The 22,657-nt window shown below is 37.8% G+C and overlaps 2 protein-coding genes across 2 annotated transcripts; both read right to left on the reverse strand.

Moving 5' to 3' along the window:
* Positions 1–7,543: 7,543 nt before the first annotated feature.
* Positions 7,544–12,662, reverse strand: LOC143735775 (uncharacterized). The gene is made up of 3 exons (XM_077226016.1): positions 12,618–12,662; positions 9,017–9,304; positions 7,544–8,767 (listed from the first exon to the last, which is right to left on the reverse strand). Exons 2-3 carry the CDS (start codon positions 9,291–9,293, stop codon positions 8,418–8,420), a joined length of 627 nt encoding a protein of 208 aa, XP_077082131.1. The 5' UTR covers positions 9,294–9,304; positions 12,618–12,662; the 3' UTR covers positions 7,544–8,417.
* Positions 12,663–13,991: 1,329 nt separating this feature from the next.
* Positions 13,992–22,529, reverse strand: gpd1b (glycerol-3-phosphate dehydrogenase 1b). The gene is made up of 8 exons (XM_077226017.1): positions 22,386–22,529; positions 21,442–21,619; positions 21,057–21,197; positions 20,820–20,958; positions 15,597–15,709; positions 15,262–15,498; positions 14,388–14,494; positions 13,992–14,309 (listed from the first exon to the last, which is right to left on the reverse strand). Exons 1-8 carry the CDS (start codon positions 22,424–22,426, stop codon positions 14,213–14,215), a joined length of 1,053 nt encoding a protein of 350 aa, XP_077082132.1. The 5' UTR covers positions 22,427–22,529; the 3' UTR covers positions 13,992–14,212.
* Between the last annotated feature and the right edge of the window lie 128 nt (positions 22,530–22,657).

Below are 22,657 nucleotides of genomic sequence, written 5' to 3' on the forward strand. Positions count from 1 at the left end.
CCTTGTATGGTCAATGATGTAAAATGTTTAATATAATAAATATAACATTTGTATGATGTGTTATAATATTACCCAGTAGCATTGTATGCGTTAGTCTGGAGAGTTGCAATTGTATGTGTGCTAGGGTTTTGTAACCGTATGAGATTTTCACGGAATGATAACACAGAAAATATCACGGTTTCATGGTGGGCATGACTATTAAATGAATGAGAACAGGTTTTTTTGGTTGAGCAAATACTTTAAACAAAAGGTTTCAACTTTGTTATAAAACTCAAATTTCAATAATTAGACATGTCTAATCAATTAAATTTAATTATGGATTAGATTAACAACTTAACATGAATAATTTATTAAAATTAAGAATAATATAGTCCTATAAAGTGTATTTTATTCAGAAAATTTATTTTTCTTTTCATGATAGAAACATATTGTCAGGATACAGGCAAGGAGACAGAGGTAAGTGAATCCAAACACAGCTTTATTGAACGTGACACCAGGGGCGATTCCAGGATTTTATAAATGGGGGGGGGCACAGGGGGGACCAAGATCCAGTCAGGGGGGGCCCATGGGAAATCAGAAAATTCCAATGGAAATAAATACGTGTTTAGAAAATATTAAGCACGAAAAAACATCACCTAGGCATTATTTAGTCATCTAACATGCTTTATTCTCAACACAAACACTGAGTGTGTGTGTGTGAGAGTGTGAGTGCGTGAGTGCGTGAGTGCGTGAGTGCGTGAGTGTGTGAGTGTGTGAGTGTGTGAGTGTGTGAGTGTGTGAGTGTGTGAGTGTGTGAGTGTGTGAGTGTGTGAGTGTGTGAGAGTGAGAGTGAGAGTGAGAGTGAGAGTGAGAGTGAGAGTGAGAGTGAGAGTGAGAGTGAGAGTGAGAGTGAGAGTGAGAGTGTGAGTGTGAGTGTGAGTGTGTGTGTGTGTGTTGGCGAACGTTCTCTGCAAGAAACCTTGGATGTCCTGTTGCGGTGTAAAAATAAACAAAAACCCATTCAGTATAAATTACACAGAGTTGTAATTATAGTGCCTTTAGTCTTTAAAACAAAAGATTAAGTAATATGTGGGTCATTCCTGGTATGGGGTGACATTTTGGCTTCATAAATGTTGGGGAAAAAAGGGCATGATTTTCATGTTTTTAGCATTCTATCAAAATAGTGACATGTTTAACATATAGGTTTGATGTTTGACATATAGGTCAAGCTCAGGGACTCTATAATAATAATAATTATTGGTAGATTGTTCAGACACTGTCCATAAAAATATTCCACCCTGTTAGGGGCATATACGTACATCACAACATGTTAATAATGTAAATGTAAAACAATAATGAGCTTTTATTGCATAGTATATGTCCCTTATGCCATCTTAGATTTTTTCTTCTTCTTGAAACAAGCAAAACTATTTTTGATGAATCGAATATGTTTAACATTCCACCCTTAGGTTTATAGATCTAACAGGGTGGAAAATTCTGAGCTAAGTTAGCCATAGCTCTTTGAGTGATCAACATTTAGCTAGCTAACCTTCTACAGATGAACAGAACTTTTATAACTATGTCAGATTTGTTTTTACATTTTTTTGATAGGACAAACATTCTCCATAACATAGCCTAACATGGTGGAACTTTAAAGGTCGGACAAGCAGGATAACATTTCAAAAACTAAAAAAAAAGTTAGGAGTGAGAGCTGAAGCTTACCTCAGTTTGTACAGTTGAATTCCAGCAGGTAAAAGGAATGAAGTCACTTCTTGAAAATGGTCTCAAGGAAATTGCAGTCGGATTTGGAAGGCAAAAAGTACATACTAACAGGGTGGAAGATGACTTCAGGGACGCAGTAATTGAAGAAAATTTCAAAGAAAAAGACCTATATTTCCACATGATTTATATGTATGATTAGAGGCAATTTAGCCTAGTCTATAACATAATTTTAAAATATTTTGAGTTTTGTCATTTCATGGTTTATATTTCTTGCAGAAGTTGATTAGTGTGCACTGAGGACATGATATAATTGAATGCATACATCAATTAAAATTGTGTAAAATACAAAATAGTATTTTTAATGTCTATTATATCTGATTAAATGGTAAAGAATACTTAAATCTACAATTTAAGCCATTTATTATAAATATGACTAATTTTAGAGAAAATATGAGTAAATAAATCATTGGGACAGGAAAGTCACCGCATACCAGGAATGACCCATGCATCTATTTTATATTTATAGACGCGCTGCCGCGGAATAACACTGACAAGTCATCTGCCGAAGTTAGCTAATCCAACGTTACTGGCTTGATCAGTCACACATGAAAGTAATCAGACCAACATATGGTGCGATATTTCAAAATATATACTGTAATTGAGTGTGTATATTCCACAAACATTGACGTGTCGAGGTGTCTCTCTCCTACTGTTTGAAAAACGCAGACCTGTGATTCCGCTTTGCGAATCGCAAATCAAGCAGTGATTGACAGCGCTCTGATCCAATGGCGTTGGGCATTGTCAGGTTGACAGTAAATCTAGCACAATGATGTTGGGGGGGCACCAGGGGTGGCCAATCATCTTTCAGGGGGGTCCAGTGCCACCCCGTGCCCCCCTTCTAGACACGCCCCTGCGTGACAAGTGCATAGGTGAGTATTCTCAGAGTTCAGGTGCAGATGCGGTGAGGGTCTCTACGTGCGGGGCAGATAACAGGTGAGCAGGTCCTCTTCAGGTTAATTGGATGTCAAGCGGTCACAGATCATTCATACTTGTCTTTTCTCTTTCAGGTGTCGTCGTGGATGAGACAACTCGGCGTGAACACAGGGACTCAGGAAAATACAGGATTCTAGGGAACAGGGATCCAGACAGGAAATGCAGGAAACCAGGACTCGGGTAGGATGTCTGAAGACAGTGGAAAAGGAATGCAGAGGTCAGTAATACACAGGTTTTTATACGTTACTTGGTCGGCGATGACGAGGAGATAGACTTTGGTAGACAGCGGGAAATGGTCTGTTCCTGTTGGAGGCTTGACGGTGAAGGAAGCTGTGGTGAGTGTTTTTATTCAGAGGCTTATTGATTGTGAACAGGTGCAGGTGATTAGAATTCTGGTGAGAGTGATCGTTGTGTTGTGAAGGATGTGGTGTCTGATTGGTTCCTGACACATATGTTGTATAACAAAACAGTGGCAATCAAATAAATGCATAAAACAAATGCATGTAATTCTTGATTTAAAATGTAATCAAATGAAATGTAACAACTTTTATCCTTTTATTTTTTGGCGAAGTGCTGCACAACAGAGATTTACTAAATTAAAACATGGACCAAATAATGTTTAAATTTTTTTTAAAGAGATGTACATTAGTAATATATTTAAAAGTTAAACCAAACCTTTTTTTTGACAGTTTGTAGTGAAGAGATTAGTTTCATTTGAAAATGGTTTTCTCAAATTATGTGATGAAATGCTCTCTAATCGTTCTCTCAGAAAAGCTTGTTCATGTGTTCACGACCTACCTACCCCCGCAAAATAGGTTTCAACCTTGCTAATATTGCCTTCGATTGAAAAACTTATTCTTTTGTACTTTCACTTTTTTTTAAAAATTTTTTTATGTATGACTGCTAGCATTAGAAATTATAATCAATCAATAAATAGATTTTGTATTATAAAACATTTGCCTCATGAGGCGTTGATTTATGATACTGAGCGCGGAGGAGTTTTCTGTCCTGGTTATTTAAGAATATTTTTTTTAAATCCAGTCGTCTTTTTTTCTCCTAACCTGAGATGAATAAAAATAGGGTAAAACTGTCAAGCTAAGATATGCACTGTAAAACAACGTACACAAACAGAAAAAAAAGTAATAAAGACTTGGTGTTGTTTTTTAATTAAATACTACATATATTAAATGTGGGATGAATCTGATCACATTGTCATTGAAATTATTTTATTAAATTATGAATTATTGTTATTTATTTATTTATTTATTTCATGCAGGCAGGCAGATTCTGTCCTCAAAGTAACTCACCAGATCATCATGCTGCGTACTGAAACAGAGAATTCACATCTTTTAAAGATCTTTTCCTACACAATAAATCTCACATTTCCATCTTTTTAAATCAGCTGTACAACACTCACATCTTCTTCTTGATTGGCACTTGCATGAGTAAATTAAACCAGCAGCTGCAACCACCAGCAGCAGAACAACAGAAACAGCAGAATATATTCCTGTTAGATCAGCTGAAGAAAAGACAGTCATTATTAGAATTGAGCAACTGATAATCTGATGATGATATGTTATTTTATGTGAGGGGGAGGGAAATATGGTTACCTCCCAAGACAATGTCTAATTAGTCAAAGCCAACCACAATGAAAACATTTATTGGATTATCTGAAAATTCAAACTGCATTCCAAAACTTCTCAAGGTAAAATATTTTGAATGACTAAATTATACTCACCAGTGACAGTAACACTGAAGCTCCTAATGATGCTGAATCTGATTTTGCTGTAGCCGTTGATCTGTAGTGTATATTCTCCAGAGTCTGTGTTTCTGATGTTCATGATGGTCAGAGATCCAGTCTGATAATTCACCTTCAGTCTGTCTCGGAATCTCTCTTCACACTGAACATCTGTACAGATCTTACTCTGATCTCCAGTGATTTCAGCAATACGAGTGTGATTAACATGGCACGTCATCACATCATTTGGGGTTTTTACTACACAAATGTCTAAAGTAACAGATTCTCCCTCCTTCACGGACTTTCTCTTCATTTCATCTCGTTCAGCAGCAGAAACTCCTGAAACACACAAACCAACAGATGATTGAAGGATCTTTTCAATGAAAAAAAAAAAAAACTTGAAAAATACAGTTCTCTCATGTTCTTTCTCAACTTTAAGCCTTTAAAGCAACATTTGTCCACATTTTGTGCTTATGAACATATTTTGCATACTTTTTTAACAGTATGTTTAGCATTTAATCAGACGATAACATAAGTGTCAGAGATAATATGATAAGAAACTGTCATCTTCACCAGAACAAAACTAACTGATAAAAAAGGTAGGCTACTAATTATACTGAAGTAAATTTGTAATTAAATCAAAGTCTGCTTAAACAGTATTATAGAAGAAAAGAATGAGGCATTTATATAGCGCTTTCATATGTACTACTGTACACCCAAAGCACTTTACAATCATATCAGGGGATCTCTCCTCAACCACCACCACTTGGATGATGCGACGGCAGCCACAGAACAACAGCGCCAGTGCGCTCACCACACACCAGATACAGGTGTAGAGGCTGTGTAGAGGCCCTATTTTAAGGATCTAAGCGCATGGTCTAAAAAACACACGGCGCAAGTACACTGAGGGGGCTTTCACACTGGCAGTATAGTTCGGAACACGACACGGTTCGCATGAAAAATCGCTAGTGTGAACGCTGTCATGGGGCCCGGGTGAGCACTGGGGTACCGAACCCGAGACTACTTGGAGGAGGTGGTCTGAGTTCGGTTGCTCCCGAACGGTAGCGCAGTTCGCGTGAATGTGCAAGCAGCACGGACTCGGGTGCGCACTTGTTCAGGTAGTAAAGTGACCTGCGCATTCGTTTTAGCTTGTTGTGATGTATTCAGTTAAATAAAAACGTAAGGGATGATGATAGTGTTGATGAATTACCATGGATACGAGCGAGAGTGAGCATGCAGTGTATTCGCACATTGCGCGTATAAATCAGGGCAACACATTTTGAAATCCACTGTCTCCTCAAAAGAGTCTGTTTGCAAGCAGCAGAAGTCCACCTTATGTGACAGACGCACAGTAAACCTGTATTGTTCACTCAACTGCGCATAATAGCAGCGAATTAATAAAAAAAAACACAATATATCGACCCGCGTTCTGTTTTCTATCATGCGCCGTGCACGTTTGCGATTACGTAGGCTAATATGCACGCAAACGCAACAGGGTGCGATATAATCAAGTTGAGTGTGTAACCAGACCAACGCTGCGGGGGCGCCGGGAACAAACGCGCTCGGGCTCGGACCGCAGCAAACGAGCCCATAAAAGCCCCCTATAGCGATTTTTCATGCGAACCGTGCCCCGTTCCGAACTAAACTGCCAGTGTGAAAGCCCCCTTAAATATGGTAGTATCGATTCGTGCTGCAGCGCACATTCCATCAGCTGCAGTTCTGGCGATCAGTCCAATAGCCTGTAAAACTCGACGTAACGTTACAATCACATCATTATTGTATATGATCCTTATTTGCTCATGCTTTAAATAAAGCTTTGCCGGGTAAACATTTCATTGGCGTTCTGTTCTGTCATTATGCACTTTTTTTTGAGCGTGTACGCCCGAAGCGCGCGCGCACTGTCAAACAGCGCCAAACTGGATTTTTGTTGGGTTATCTGCTAGCGATGGAAAAATATGCACAAAACAAGCCACTTTCAAGTTTTAATTTATCATTGATGGACAGATCATTTCTCAGGCGAGGCAGGGGATTATCCAGTGCCTCCCCCAGCCTCCCTTTAGACACGCCCCTGTCTATGTACACTGTAGGCCTACACAATAATCATTTTTTACATTTTAATCCTTTTATTTTTAATATTTGGCATGTTTGTGTGCTGCTGCCTGTGTGTGTAATAAGCAGAGTGTATGCGTGTATATATATGTGCATAATGCCTGGGGAGGAAGGAGTGTGATACCAGAAAATGGACATCTAGGCAAGGGGGGCTAAAGGGACTAGTTAGCAATATAGCAGGCTTGTGCACAATTCAGAATTGAATTGAGAATGACTCCTTAATTCCAATTCAATTCTTGAATTGGAATTTATGTCAAAAACAGGATCTAGAATTACAATTCGAATTTGAATTAAAGGAAGCAGAATTGCAATTCAAAACAAATTCTAAGAAATTCATATATATATTTTAAGTGAAGTGTTTATCATTGAAGCTTTACAGAATATTTCAGATATGATTGCATTACATATTCTATAAATTATATTAGTTTGAACTACTAGATTACTAGATACTAGACTACAGATTACATTAACAGGAAATATTTTCCCCCAGCAATGATTGTTAAAAGCTCTAGTCACAGAACAAATAATTAAGTTTGATTTATTGTAAAAGTCACCGTCTGTGAGTTGCTTTGCAATTACATTGAAATAAACATGAGTTTTAATTTAATGCATCCTGAGAGTGTTTATTTGGTCCAGAAAGTGTATAAAGTCTGTTAACCGTATTCCTAGTGTCCTCGTCCTTTCAGTGTTGTGACAGGCACTGCATCGCACCTGGTGTATGATAGGGCCCTAAATGTTTTTTTGAAGAAATGCTCTATGCTGCATGTGAATTAAAACACAAGTGATAAACACCTGTAAATGTCACTGCAAAAAATATCACTACACTTTAATGTTGTGATTTAAATGTATATGACTTTTTCTCCCCATTAAATAACAACTTAAGTTTGTTTTCCCCCTATTAATATGAATATGTTAGCCATAAGGATAATATATAGTGTGCTCCAAAACAATGACAAAAATCACATTTAGAAGATATAAGCACACATTCTAACACAAGCTTCACATTCTAGAAGGCATTTAATTGGACAGACAATCTGATGAGAGGCTGAAGTGCAGAACGATGACATCAACACTGTTGATTCCTATTTGTGGTAGAGAAAGACTGTAAACTATCTTCTAAATGCAAATGTTGTGCTTTGGAGCACACTAGCTTATAGCATATTCATTCAAAAATAAATAAATAATAATAATTCATTTTGACTCATGGGGACTTTAAACAATGACTTACCAGTGACATTAACACTGATGTTCTTTATAATATCTAATCTTTGGTTTTTGATCTGTAGTTTATAAAGTCCAGAGTCTGTGTTTGTGATGTTTGTGATGGTCAGAGATCCAGTCTGATGATCCAGCTTCAGTCTGTCTCTGAATCTCTCAGTGCCTTCATTACACTGAACATCTGTACAGATGAAACTGAGATCTCCAGTGATTCGAGAGATGATAATGGTTTGAAAAAACCATCTAATCTTTTCTTGTTTGTCTGTTTTAACATCAGTGTGTAGAATTACTGAATCTCCCTCCATTACTGACACTCCATCTTTATCAACACTAAAAAAACCTGAAGAAATAATGAAGTTAATTGCACATAAAACAACAACAACAACAAAAACGTCACTGATAAGACAAACATACACGAGTCTCATGAATGATCTTTAACATCTTAATGAACATCATACAACTCATGAATATTAAACGCATGAATATTATCCATAATAATACTTTAGAAAATTGTGTTAATTTCCACCACATTAATACTGTACAATGTCATGTTTTTCCACAAAATACAGATTTGTTTAGCTTTAGTTACAGTTTGAATTTCCCACATAAATAACCTGTTTTTATTTACATTTTTATGGCAGAGGGATATATTCACAACTCAGAGTATCATCATGAATTTATACTCGCTAGCAAAAGAAACACTGAACCTCCTTATGATGCTGCTGCTGCTTCTTCTGATCTTTAGTTGATAAACTCCAGAGTCTGTGGTTCTGGAGTTTGAGATTGTCAGAGATCCAGTCTGATGATCCAGCTTCAGTCTGTTTCTGAATCTCTCTTTACACTGAACATCTGTACAGATCTTACTCTGCCCTCTAGTGATCTCAGCGATGAGAATGCCATTAAAATACCATCTAATTCTGTTTTGTTGGTTTGTTGTAACACCAGTCTTTAGAGTGACTGAATCTCCCTCCATCACTGACACTCCACCTAAACTAAAACCGAAGAAACCTAAAGGAGAAAAGAACACTTAATCACTAAGCCAAACAAAATTATAAAAAAATGCTGTGAAATAATGTAACATGCAAACAAACAGCAGAAGAACATCATTGATTTACACATTCAATCATCAGACAAACATACACAAGTCCCATGGAGGATTTTAACTTAAAGAGAATCATACAAAACGTGAAAATTACACAGGTGAATATTTCACATTACAAAACTTCAGGAAATTGTGCAACACTCAATGACACTCACCAGTGACAGTAATACTGACGTTCTTTATGACGCTACTGTTGATCTGTAATTTAATGAGTCCGGAGTGTGTGGTTCTGGTGTTTGTGATGGTCAGAGATCCAGTCTGATGATCCAGCTTCAGTCTGTCTCTGAATCTCTCTTTACACTGAACATCTGTACAGATCTTACTGACATCTCCAGTGATTTCAGCGACGAGGGTGCCATTAAAATACCATTTAATATCTTCTTGTTGAATTGTTTTAATCCCAGTGTGTAGAGTGACTAAATCTCCCTCCATCACGGACACACCTGAAGAAGAAATGAACAGATAATAATTGGTTCAGATAATTAGTGCTGTGAAATGGCTCATAAAGATTTTAGGTAGAGAAATGTCTGAATTCATTACGTTACCCATTCAAACTGTAACATTATCTTGTATAACTTAATAAATGTCATACAACCAACATCCTGATTCACATTTTGCCCCCTTTTCCTTTACATGTGTGCATTCAAACAACCAATTATTTTCATAGACTCATAATGAATACTACATAAATTACTATTACATAAAAAATACTTTAATAATGGTGCTATTTTCCACAAAACATATATTCCACTGGGCTTCAAGTGACAGGATTATTTATTTCAATCCCTTTCCAGTGAAAATCCCCCAGTAGAAATGTCTGAAAGGGGTGGTAAAACACGATTTCACTTTTCTAACTTTAGCTGGTTTGTAATGTTGCTGTTTGAGCATAAACAACATCTGCAAAGTTACAATGCTCAAAGGGAGATGTTTGCTTTTAAAGAAAAGGACTACAACAAACGGCTGGTAGGGACTATACGACATTCCTCCCGGGTTAGTGACATCACCAACCCTAAAATGTACATAAACCCTGGGAACACGCAGTCCATGTTGAGAAGAGGAAAAGTTGTTGTATAAGAGTAAAAGGACATTTGTGATTCAGCTCACACTTTAGCATCCTTCTTTTCACATGCAAAAGAAAGTCACCCTGTGTGCATCTCACAACAGTTCCTATACAAGCGATTTATAGATTATCATGACAAAATATGCTAATTGATGATAGTTAACTCCACATCAGCAACATAAATTCATCTACTAACCATTCAGAGACGTCCTGTTGATTTCTACATGTTGTCACTTATTCTTGAGTCTCTCCATCTTTGTCTGACTCTGTTTTAACATTAAAGGCAGAACAGTTTCTGTCATGTTAGTTTGTCTGTGAGGTAATCGCAGCTGCTACACAAGCTCTTGAAACCCCGCCCTCTGCAGCAGCTCATTTGCATTTAAAGGGACAGGCACAAAATGGTGCGTTTTTGCCATAGACAGTAAAAGAAATGGACACAGCGACCCCATTGATTTCAACGGAGAAGACTTGAAGCCTGATTATTGCACTTCCTGTCTGATGGCTGAGCGACTGCGCAGGCTCAAACTGAGCATGACGACAGTCTGACAGTTGTACATCTTCTAGTAGCTGTGGCACGACAAATCTGAATCACCTACTTCCTCAAAAACGTTGTTGAAATATTTTGTCCCATTGCTTTTATGGACTCTCTGGGCTTCTCCCTTGACTTTATGCCTCTATGTCCCCCCGATTGCCTCATAGACAGTAAAAGATTGAATGCGAGCTTCTCCTCCTGTCTACACGGTAATGTCTCTATTGTGCGCCAGAAAGTGGTATGGTTATGATGCAATCGTTAGCCTATTTTTTACAAAAACGGCTTCTATGGGGCCATAACGTAAGACACAAAGTAATGGAGCCTTTTATACATTGTCGTGTTTCTTTAGAAATAAATAATGGACAAATTAAGTCTTTGGAAGTCTTTGCCTCAGATGTAAAGTTAGTCGCTGTCAAAGTGACGCCAAAATGAATGGGAGTCAATGGAATGCTAACAGCAAGTGATAGCCAGCTACAATGGCGGCTCCCGCAAGGCTTCAACTTCCGGCTGATGGATTACACCCTTGGTTTTTGCTCACCCTCAAAAAGTGACAACTTTAACATGTTATATAAAAATATCTGTGGGGTATGTGGTAAGATAATTATAGTGCTCTATAACATTCAACACTGCAGTTATCAAAAGGAAAAAAAGGTATGGAATTATCAAACCAAAAAATTTTTTTTTTTTTATGCAGCTCAGCTGCATCCCATATTTACTGGTGCTTCTCTAGTGATAGACAGACGGAAAATCAGAAATGAAAATCCAGGACTTCCATGTTCAAATGGTTATAGAGGCAGAAGTCTATGAGCAAATTGCTCATCGCACTCTCATTTGACATTTGGAAGATCACACATCTTCTAAAGCTGTGATAAAACACAGTTTTTGGTGGTGATGTCAAGATCTTGAAAATATTAAAGTGATAATACCTAGAAGAGATTGATATTTCTTCAAGATATTCGATTTGGTCTGCAAGAAGATCATAACTTGAGACTGCCTTAAAGATGTTACTCCAAACTGTAAACAATGATGTGGGATAATAGAAGTAATTCTTACCATGGAAAAATAACTAATATTATACAATGAATAAAATCATCAAAAAACAACAACAAAGTATAAAACACTACAACTCAATAATCGAAAAACAAATTAATTTAAATCATGCTGAATTAACATTAAAGTAACACCAAGTAACTTTTCCTCTTCGGTCGTCCTACTGGTTGGAAACGAAATTGTCCATTGCCGCTGTCGTAAATAATTTAGCCTACCGTCGCACGCACGCTCGCTGTTTATCCAGCACCGGCTTTAGAATGAACGATGTCCACAGACAAGGTAGAGTTTGTTACATGATTTCATGAAAGGATGATGTATTGCGACATCAGAAACGAAGAAAAACGAAATAATGACTATTGTAGCGCTTGACGTAAAGCAGTCGAATTTTGTAGTTCTTTTTGTGGTCGGGTTCCTACCCGAACCCCGAAGTTACATAGTGCCAGTAAAAGTGATACAGACCCCGTCAGGCTATAGCAGAAGTGCCTTTCACCCTGTTATGACCTGATGAACCCCTGATAAGATTTTGGAAACATTATTTTAAGGTAAACAATGTTACTTAGTGTTGCTTTAAATCTACAAATTCTAGCTGACACTTACATCTTTCTACTTTGGTCCTCATTTGTATGATATTGAATTAAAAAAATTACTAATTATCTCATTGGGAATGTCTGACACCGGTGCATACACACTGTAATAGACGTGCCAGACACGAAAGCTTGACAGGCGTAGCAACAGTAACTAGGGAGGGCGGGGCTTAGCGAAGGGTCAATTGTCACAGTGTCTGGTTGTGTTCCCTTGTCTATCACTAGAGGTCCTCGTTCTCACGGTGTCCGTCACATTTGACTTCAATTCCCAGCATTCTGTCTGTCACTGTCACTCATCAGTTCATTGCACTCAGCTGTTCCCCGTAATCATTGTTCCCAGCTGTTCTGTGTTAGTCTTGTTAGAAATGTGTATAAATACCCTGCCTGTTTAGTGTTTGTTACGGAGTCCTTGTATATTGTCACCACACTTCTGTCGTCTTTGAGCCTGTTTCTTCTGTTTGTCTTTTATGTTTTGGATTTTGACCTTTGCCTGGACTGGATTACGTTTCACGGATTACCCAATAAATTACCTGCTATTGGATCCCTCTCTCCCCTGTGTGTGTTCCGTGACAAATAATAACCTAAAACAGAACCGACAATAAGACTGTTGATTATTTTTTTATCAGTGTCTGTTTGTTTATTCTCTTATTTTCCAGATTTTGTATTCTATAATTACCCCAGATTTGCATCCAAATCTTTCATCATCAGTGTACAGTCATTATGTCTGATATTTTGTTGCTCTACTCAGCTAAAATGTTTTATTCATAGCTTAACACATGGAAATTTACAAGCATTCATTATTAAATATCAATCTCACGTTAAGTTAAGGCTGCTCTGTGCTTGCTCAAAATTCTGTGTTCAGCTTAAATTGCCAGACTAAACCGTGTCTGCTCTGACACACCTCAGCCCCTAATGTCAAAAAGTAAAGTTTTTTGATGTGTAAATGCAAATTTATGCCACATGTGAGCAGCATTAAATGCCACTTCAGAAGTGCTTCTGTGCCACCTTTGCAGTGTAAAGTGTCACTTAGAGAATTTAACTGAATATTAAAGTGCATTGTATACATTTCAAGAAGCACATCATCGCTCTCTAGTGTCCAAAGCAGAAAATCATTTTTTTTTCAAAAATAGTGCCAGTTTTACTGATGGGTTCACTATAAATAGATTCTGCTGTTCTCACAGAGGAACTGCTCGAGAACCAATAACAAGAAACAAAATAAGACACATTCCCAAAACTAGGACTGACCTTTCACATCTGGAATGTGAAAAGATCGTTTCAAAAATGGACCTGATAAGGTTATAACAACAAATCAAAACAGTACAATCACACAAGATATTTTCTTTAATATCGTTGTACAGTAAATATAGTTCTGCAGTCCAGTTTGAAAACATTCAAAATTAAAATCAGTGTTCTGTGTTTCTTTAAGGAGTTGCTTGCTCTCAAGTAAAGGTCAAAGGTTGAACCCCTAAAATGTTAAAGGTGAACATGTTGTGCGTCAGAGAGAGAGAGTTTAGAAAGTAAAGGTCACATTCATCCATGTGTGGTTTAGAGAGAGATATCAATGTACAGAGACACACTGGACTAATGGATTCAATGTTAGCTTCATCCTTAGTCATTTCTGATAGTAAACTCACAAATCATTTTTCACTTGCTTAGAGATGAAAGACACAAAGTGTGAATGAAATTGATGGGTGAATGTGGGTGAATGTGAGGCAAAATGTAAAGCGCTTTGGTGGCCATTGGGTCTGTGCAAGCGCTATATAAATGCAGTCCATTTACCATTTATCAAATATGTTTATGGCACTTCTTTCATGAAAACATATTACATGAAATTCTTTCTGTTTTCCAGAAAAGTATATATATATATATATATATATATATATATATATATATATATATATATATTTTAGAGCTCAGCATTTAAGGCACTTTCTCATTATTGGCTGCAAAATTACAGAATAAGAAATGTTAAAAAATACTTTGTGAGAGTGTAGGACTTTAAAACAGGACAAACTTCCTTTACAATGCTTTTTACCCCAAATAAAATGTTATCAACTGATAATTTAACACATTTAGACACTTTATGGTGTTATTGAAACACAACTAAAACAGCCGTAATGGAGATTTACATGTGTTCTGGATGATTCTGTAGGCAGGTGATGAACTCTTTGACCGGATGACTGTGGTAACAGATCTGATAAACCGCATTAAACAGGGGAAACCTGTAGAGAAACAGAACATCAACAATCAAAAAGAGCCAGAAATGCTTTCTATACTGTGAAAAACCGAAGTATAGTTACTTTTCCACTAGGTTTTTGTGTTTGAGGATCCGATGAACTTCTGCTGCGGTTGCCGGACCTTGAAGTTTCTGGCCGTTCAGCATTTCCTTCTCAAGCTCCTCGATAGACTGACAACGAACAGAAATATTTAAGGATGCAAATGAACTTTGAGATAACATTTAAAGGAACACTCCACTTTTTTTGGAAATGGGCTAATTTTCCAACTCCTCTAGAGTTAAACAGTTTTACCGTTTTCGAATCCATTCAACCAATCTCCGGGTCTGGCCGTAGCACTTTTGGCATAGCTTAGCATAGATCATTGAATCTGATTAGACCGTTAGCATCTCTCTCAAACAAAAGACCAAAGAGTTTCCATATTTTTCCTATTTAAAACTTGCCTCTTCTGTAGTTACATTGTGTACTAAGCAATAATATTACGCAGCGCCTGAAACTTAGTGCCGGTCACGTTGGAAGTTATATAACTGGGGACTATTTTCAGGCTCTGCGTAATATCATTGCGCCTGCTGGTACGGCAGCAAAGTTCCTTGATTATTACGCAGGAATAAGAGTATAGTTCCTAGCCATATCAGCCTAGAAAATCGCAACTGTTCATTTTACGTCAATCTAAGTTCACAATGTAACTACAGAAGAGGCAAGTTTTAAATAGGAAAAATATGGAAACTCTTTGGTCATTTTTTGAGAGAGATGCTTAACGGTCTAATCAGATTCAATGATCTATGCTAAGCTATGCTAAAAGTGCTATCGCCAGACCCAGAGATCGGCTGAATGGATTCGAAAACGGTAAAACTCAACTGTTTAACTCTAGGGGAGTTGGAAAATGAGCCTATTTCCAAAAAAAGTGGAGTGTTCCTTTAAACCTGAGGATCAAACATACTTTTCCCGTTTTAGCGAACGCTTCTCCGATTTTGCGGTTGCGTCCTCCGTAGCAGGTGGTGATGAGGTCGGCGACGCCGCAGCTCTCCAGAAACGTGGCGGGAGAAACCGGACTGGCTGTGCAGAATAAACGAGCGAAGGCGATCATCTCCATCAAACCCAGGCGGATCACAGCGGCCTTGGTGTTGTCACCGAAGTTTAGACCATCACAGAAACCAGCGCCCACAGCGACAATGTTCTACAATAAACACACATCAATAAAACACAATCATTCCTCAACTTCAACACGGCTAAATGCTTCAGGAACAGTAGTAGATGGAATGGCTGAACGTTTACCTTTAACGCTCCACAGATCTCCACAACATCAGCCTCCTCCACCACCGTCACACGGAAGTTCTGTGTTTGCATCAGTTCCTTCAGCAGCGGCCCGTGAGCTTTGCTTTTACACCCTGAAAACAAGAATAGATTATTATTTTTTATTTAAAAGTGGCTGAATAGGCAAGGCAAGGCAAGTTTATTTATATAGCACATTTCATACACAATGGTAATTCAAAGTGCTTTACATAGAAGAAATTAAAATAATCAAAAGAAATCAGAATAATTAAAACATAAAATAAAATTCAGTGCAAACAGTCGGACGAACAGTGGCACAGTGCTCATTCAGTAAATGCACAGCTAAACAGATGTGTTTTGAGTCTGGATTTGAATGTGACTACTGTAGGAGCACATCTGATCTCTTCTGGAAGCTGGTTCCAGCTGCGGCTGGCATAGTAGCTAAAAGCAGACTCGCCATGCTTAGAGTGAACCCTTGGTATTTCTAGCCGATGTGATCCTAATGATCTGAATACATATATACTTCAGTTATAGTACCATATTTGGGAACATTGTCCTTCTCCATCTTTACCATAACACAATATGCTATCAGTTTAATCCTTAATGAATAAAATGTTGTAAAAAAACACACAAAAATGTTTTGAATGGTAGTGCATTTAGAACTCATGTTTAAACCTTGTGCACTGTTCGATTTCTGTGTACACCCTTTATGGAGCGGGTCAAATTGACCCTAATTGGATTCAATACAATTTCTCAAAAATCACACTATGAAAAACAACAAAGATTTAGATACAAACTGTAAACTTTTAATATCAACATTTGTCAGACATTACAAAAACATTATATCTGAAAATATGATTTATGAAAATGTTTTAAAACAATTTTTTAAACCAGTTTTGTTTTGACAATATTGGAAAATAAACAGTATACTGACTTTTTTTCCATATACATTTTTTTTTTTACATTTTATGCTTTGAACATCGTAACTGAACAATGAAATTTTGCTGTATAATGAATTGTTTTAATTATAAGTTAAGTAAGTTAACTTTCCCTAGTTTCCTAAGCCCTAGTTCCCTAGTTTAATCGTTAATGAATAAAATGTTGTAAAAATACACACAAAAAAAGTTTGAATGGTAGTGCATTTAGAACTCATGTTTAAGGACACAAACTGTTAAACGATGTTTGTAATGACATTAAAAAAATTGTCTTTAGAAGTTGTTAATTTTAAGATATTTAAAAGTCATTACAGCAACATTTTTTGGTCTGGTCATGGTAATGACGAAAATCTGTCAAATGTGAATGATTGTCAATTTTAAATACCTATCTAGACTAAAACACATGTTTGTATATAAAATGTTTTGAAATAAAAATATCTGGTGAAAAATCTATCCAACGTTTAATATGTCCATATTTATGGAGCCCCGGCCTAAAGTGACATGGTGATGGAAAAAAAAATGAGACGGGAGGGGAAAAAACGCATAGCCGGTCCGAGCCTTTTGGGGGCCCTAAGCAGAATTTGATTTGGGGGCCCCCTCCCACTACGCAAAGTCACCTGTGCTTGACGATTATTGACACAAATGTCTCGCAATAATGATACATTATAAATGAATGCAGTGAGGTTATGTATTAAAACAAAATAAATACTTGATAAAAAATAGATGCCTACTTAAATAAAAAAAGTTTTAACTTTTAATTTACTCTTTTACTAACTCCTTGAAACTTCTTAAAACAAACTGTCTCAAAACATATAAAATAAATGATTTGCTGAAATAATGACAAAACTGAGAAATCAGAAACATAATTGTTTGATTGTTTGATTGTACATGACAGAATCCAACAAAGTCTGTTACTATAATACCGGTAACGATGTACTGGCGCTCGTTGTATGTGTGTATGCAATCTATTTTTCCCCTCGGGGCTTGCCGTAGATAGGAATGGGTTGTGCGCATTTGGTACTGGAGTGTCGCGGGTTTTTGGAGTTAGTGATCTGATGTGTGGTATAATAAAGTGGAGAAGAGTTCAAACTGCTATATTTATTATTTATTCAAACTGCTACCCTTACACCTAGAAGGTTAAGTTCCCCTGCGGCTATTTTCTCCAACTTAAACCGATACCGTGACTATGCGCAGTTGCGCAGGAATTGTCTATGCACTCGCGAGGTGTCTAGATTATGCGCATGACTTAAAGCTCCAGTAGGTCACTTTTGTAAACAAATATTTATTAAAACTGTCATTATGTCCTGACAGTAGAATATGAGACAGATAATCTGTGGAAAAAATCAAGCTCCTCTGGCTCCTCCCTGTGGTCCTATTGCCATTTGCAGAAATACACCGCTCCCGGTCAGAAACAACCAATCAGAGCCAGGAGGAATGTCTTAGCAGTGTCAATCACGCTCGTGTACGCGCTGATCACCCCTCTCTTGCACAGCGCGAGCGCATACCGTCGTTCGTGAATCCCCTGTTCGAACTCGTTCATCCAAATGAACGAATCTTTTTTCAAGTCATTTCGTTCATTCAACGAACGAAATGACTCGAAAAAAGATTTGTTCATTTGGATGAACGAGTTCGAACAGGATCACGAACGTGCTTCACAGAACAGAGCAAGGCGAGCATTTGTGCTTATAAAACTTAAAGTTTTTTATTTATTTTTGAAATGACCGATCGTTTCGCTAGATAAGACCCTTATTCATCGTCTGGTATCGTTTAAAGCCCTTTGAAGCTGCACTGAAACTGTTATTTTGTCCTTGAAACGTTTGTGTCCTATTTAAGTCCATTATATGGAGAAAAAGCCTGGAATGTTTTCATCAAAAACCTTAATTTCTTTTCGACTGAAGAAAGAAAGACATGGACATCTTGGATGACATGGGTGTGAGTAAATTATCAGCAAAAGTTTTTTTAAAAGTGAACTAATCCTTTAACGTTATCTTACTAGCTATTTATAACGTATAGAAAGAGTACAACGTTATAAAGTTACATGTATAGCAAAATACATAATGATTTGAGGACCAAGTTTGTAGTCAAAGTATGGGCAGGCCATAGTCAATGTAAAGCATATTGTTGATGTTTCGTCCCTATTAGTGAATGTTCCATAACTGTTTATAATCCGCCGTCATCGGTGGTCCTGTTTACTAGCCTGCGCGTTCACGGCAGGCTCCGCTGTGGGGGAGGAGCTGTGGAGGAAGGGCTGTAGCGCAGCAGAGAGCAAGGGGGTTGGACCTGTAAGTTGTGCTTGTTCAAATTTTCAGGCTTAGTCAACATTTTCTCAAAACTCCCTACTGCAACTTTAAACGCTGGCAGACACAGCAGCAGTTGTTGGCAGGTATATTGATCATGAAATCAGAATTTTCTTGTCTTGAATTATTCATTCATTCATTCATTTATGTCACTTGTTTAAGTCATCTAAAAAAAAATTTTATGGCCAGGGGGCCCCAAGCAGCCGCTTAGTTCGCTTATGCCTCAGGCCGGCCCTGAAAAAACGCAATTGTTAATAAGGTTATGACTTTATCTTGTGTTTGTGTTATAATAAGTTATCTAGTTTACTGTAGTGTCACTTTCCACTTTTCACGTGCCCAGCAACAGTTAGACCAATCAGCAATCCCCCTTTGTTTCTCCACCAATCAGATAGTCTCCACTAGCGTAATCCCTAACTATTGTCATTATGCACGTAACTTTCATCGGAGACACTCGCTCCATCTCCTATCCTGTATCTAGAGGGAAATATCTCTATTCTTCAGTTCTGCTTCATGCGTCCATGAGAATGTGAGTTTATGTAAATATTGTTGTCTGCTTGCTTAGATTAATGGAGTATGTGTACTATTGCTTACATTTTACTTTGCCTATCGATGTATGCATTATTGGAGCTAAATAACCAAACCAAATTTAGACTACATGATAGTTTCACTTCTTTGATGGCGTTTAGAGCGATTTCACCGTGTTTTATTTTGGATGTGCGCATCGTAGGCTTTAACTTTGATCACGCAACACCGGCATGCGCTCTCTGCATGTTTTTCGGATGTGGCGCGATTTAACCCCTTCTCGGCCAAATGTTATAGTTTATTCTTTTTGGTGGTTTTCAGCCATCCAGGCAGTTTAATCATTTATGTCTGTGCAATTCAAGACAGTATTGTATGTGCCATTTGTATATGTACCAGTCGTATAGTATTTTGCACTTTTGAGACATGTTTATTGTTATATTATAGCCTATTCATTGTAGTGATTTAGAAATCTTCTTTTCATACCTCAGTTGCATGTATTGTTACAATTGTGTATGAATAATTATTATTCATGAGTCCATCCTTTTTGTTTGTTTTAGAAACCATGAACAAAACTCCCATCTATATAAAACTGTTTCATTAAAGAGTGGCATGAGAGTGTAAAAGTCGTCCTCATTATTATTCTGGCCGGACAACCTGGGGAGATTGAGGATTTTGTATCAACCCTAAGTACAGTCCTTCTCAGAGGTCACAAGTTTGGGTCTCCTTCCCGACACCTCCTTTATAGCAATGCTTTTGTGTTTCTCTGAAAAAATGTGCGTTCGTTCGCAAAACCTTTGTGTTCCCCCGAGAAACTTTACGTACAGTTGCAAAACCTTTGCGCTCTCACAAGAAACTTTACGTACAGTTGCAAAACCTTTGCGTTCCCCCAAGAAACGTTACGTTCAGTAGCAAAAACTTTGCGTTCCCCCGAGAAACTTTACGTTCAGTTGCAAAACCTTTGCGTTCCCTCGAGAAACTTTACGTACAGTTGCAAAACCTTTGCGTTCCCCCGAGAAACTTTACGTTCAGTTGCAAAACCTTTGCGTTCTCACGAGACACTTTACGTACAGTTGCAAAACCTTTGCGTTCCCCCAAGAAATGTTACGTTCAGTAGCAAAAACTTTGCTTTCCCCGAGAAACTTTACATTCAGTAGCAAAACCTTTGCGTTCCCCCGAGAAACTTTTTCCGCTCACAAAACCTTTGCGTCCCCTCGCTAAACCTTTGTGTTCCTCCGAAAAACTTTTGTGTTCTTTTCAAGTAAACGAAAAGTTTCTTGGGGGAACGCAAAACATCTGCGAGAGAACTAAATTTTTCCTCCCATCTTGTTTTTTCCCCCTCTCCATGTCCCTTTCGGGGCGCTGTACATATTATATACAACTTTTGAATATTCAAGAATCAAAATAAAGAAATAATGTATATATTATTAACAGCGTAAGAACTACAGTCAATGTTTCCATTTATGAGTACTTACCGATGGTAGTTTCACAGAATTTCTCTTCAGCGACCTCATTGGCCAGATTAGCTCCCATCAGCACGGTCATGGTGATGCCTAGTTTTTCCCTAATGACATCAGAGATCAGTTTCAGTCCGTCAGGACCCTCATCCACACCCTTACGAAACACACACAGTGATATAGCAGTGCTGTAGGTCCACATACAAACTCAAACTAAACTTCATAAGAGTAAGAAATGCATATAGGAAACCTGACCTTAATGAGGGACATTCCCACAGCGTCTGTCTTGATGTGACCCTTGATGGTGTCACAGATTCGGGACACAAACTGGTGTGGGATGACAAAGATGAGGATATCTGCGCCCTTGACTGCATCCAACAGCTCTGGAACTGCCACCTGAAGAATTTATCACTTGGTTTATTAAACTTTTCTTCATCAAAATTTTTTGTTTCCATTAGTTTCAAGTTTGTTGCAAAGAGATGCTTCTTTTCATATCATAACTTCACATGCAGCTTCACTGTATAATTGCCAAATTTCCAGTGAAGTACTAAATTATCCACCAACCAGAGTCATTGTTAAAATGTAAATGGCGCAAATGATAAAAGAAATCAAGGATCTTGGAGACGCTTTGCGTTCTCACCACATTGGGTGGCAGCTTGTGTCCGGGCAGGTATTTGACGTTCTCATGTTCGGTGTTGATGATTTCGGTAAGTTTGCGTCCATTGATCATCTCCTCAAACACCCACATGTTCACCGTGCTGTCAAACGTGTTGTATTTTGCTGCATTGGCGCCCACTATCTTGGCAATGGCAGAACCCCTGAGGAAATGAAAGACCTTTGCTTTAACATTACAGATAAACTGTAATGGATAAGCTAGCGCTCAATACTGATGCTGGATCTGTAATGACAGCTGCACATCTACTGAGGGATTCGTTAACATAAGAATTACTGTGACACACATTCTCTAAACTACAGAACGCCCCTTAACTTTGTTGCAACAGGTGCTGAACTGGTAAACGTTATTGTATCATTATACTTGTTTTTTTGGGAACTACTAGTAATACCATAATGGTACCATATTCCAGTGCTATCATATTATAGCTTTGCTTCAGTATCTGCAAAGGCAACAGGCTGAAGTTTATGGGTCAGAAAAAAAAAGCCTTTTCTTTTGGTTTACTGGAGACCTGGGTCAATCATTACTCAGCAAATATTGCCTCAGCAACTACAGTAAGCCGAACAATGCACATTGTGGATACAATATACATTATAGCATATAAAAATATATATTATTAAACTATATGATATAATTCTCGAAATCTAAAGTCCAACATAACCTGCTAAGAATTACTGAAATATTACGTTAAGTATTGCTGGTTTACACTTGATATTCGCTGAGGGAAGCCCTGTAACATATAGCCTACCGCTTTTAATCAACTTCCTAAAATAGAAATATTCTGTCTTAAAACAGACTGCTTAAAAATATACTTCAGCCAAAAACACCCCCAGTAGGTCTGCATTATTACTGTAAAACACGAAACAGCAAAAGACAGTGTAAAACAATCACGCAGTGTAAATGTTACACACCAGTTGCCAGAGCCGATAATGCAGAGTTTCTTGGCCGCCATTCTGCGCTTCTGTCCCGGCTGAACTGGCTGAAGGACTTCGGTGTGTTTGAGAGCCGCTGACGGACCGGAGCGAATACTGTGGGCGCGCTTTTAAATAGCCCGTGAACGCGCCTCACTCCCCTTAACGCGCATTGGCTCATTTCTTCTCGTACATCAAGGCAGGACTGACTACTGACCAAATAATCCTTTGGTTTTTATTATTATAAACTATTATCAATCGTATCATGCAGA

Source organism: Siphateles boraxobius, unplaced genomic scaffold (genome assembly GCF_051911475.1).
Source record: "Siphateles boraxobius isolate OS27281-9 unplaced genomic scaffold, OSU_SipBor_1 13, whole genome shotgun sequence".
NCBI classification, from domain to species: domain Eukaryota; kingdom Metazoa; phylum Chordata; class Actinopteri; order Cypriniformes; family Leuciscidae; genus Siphateles; species Siphateles boraxobius.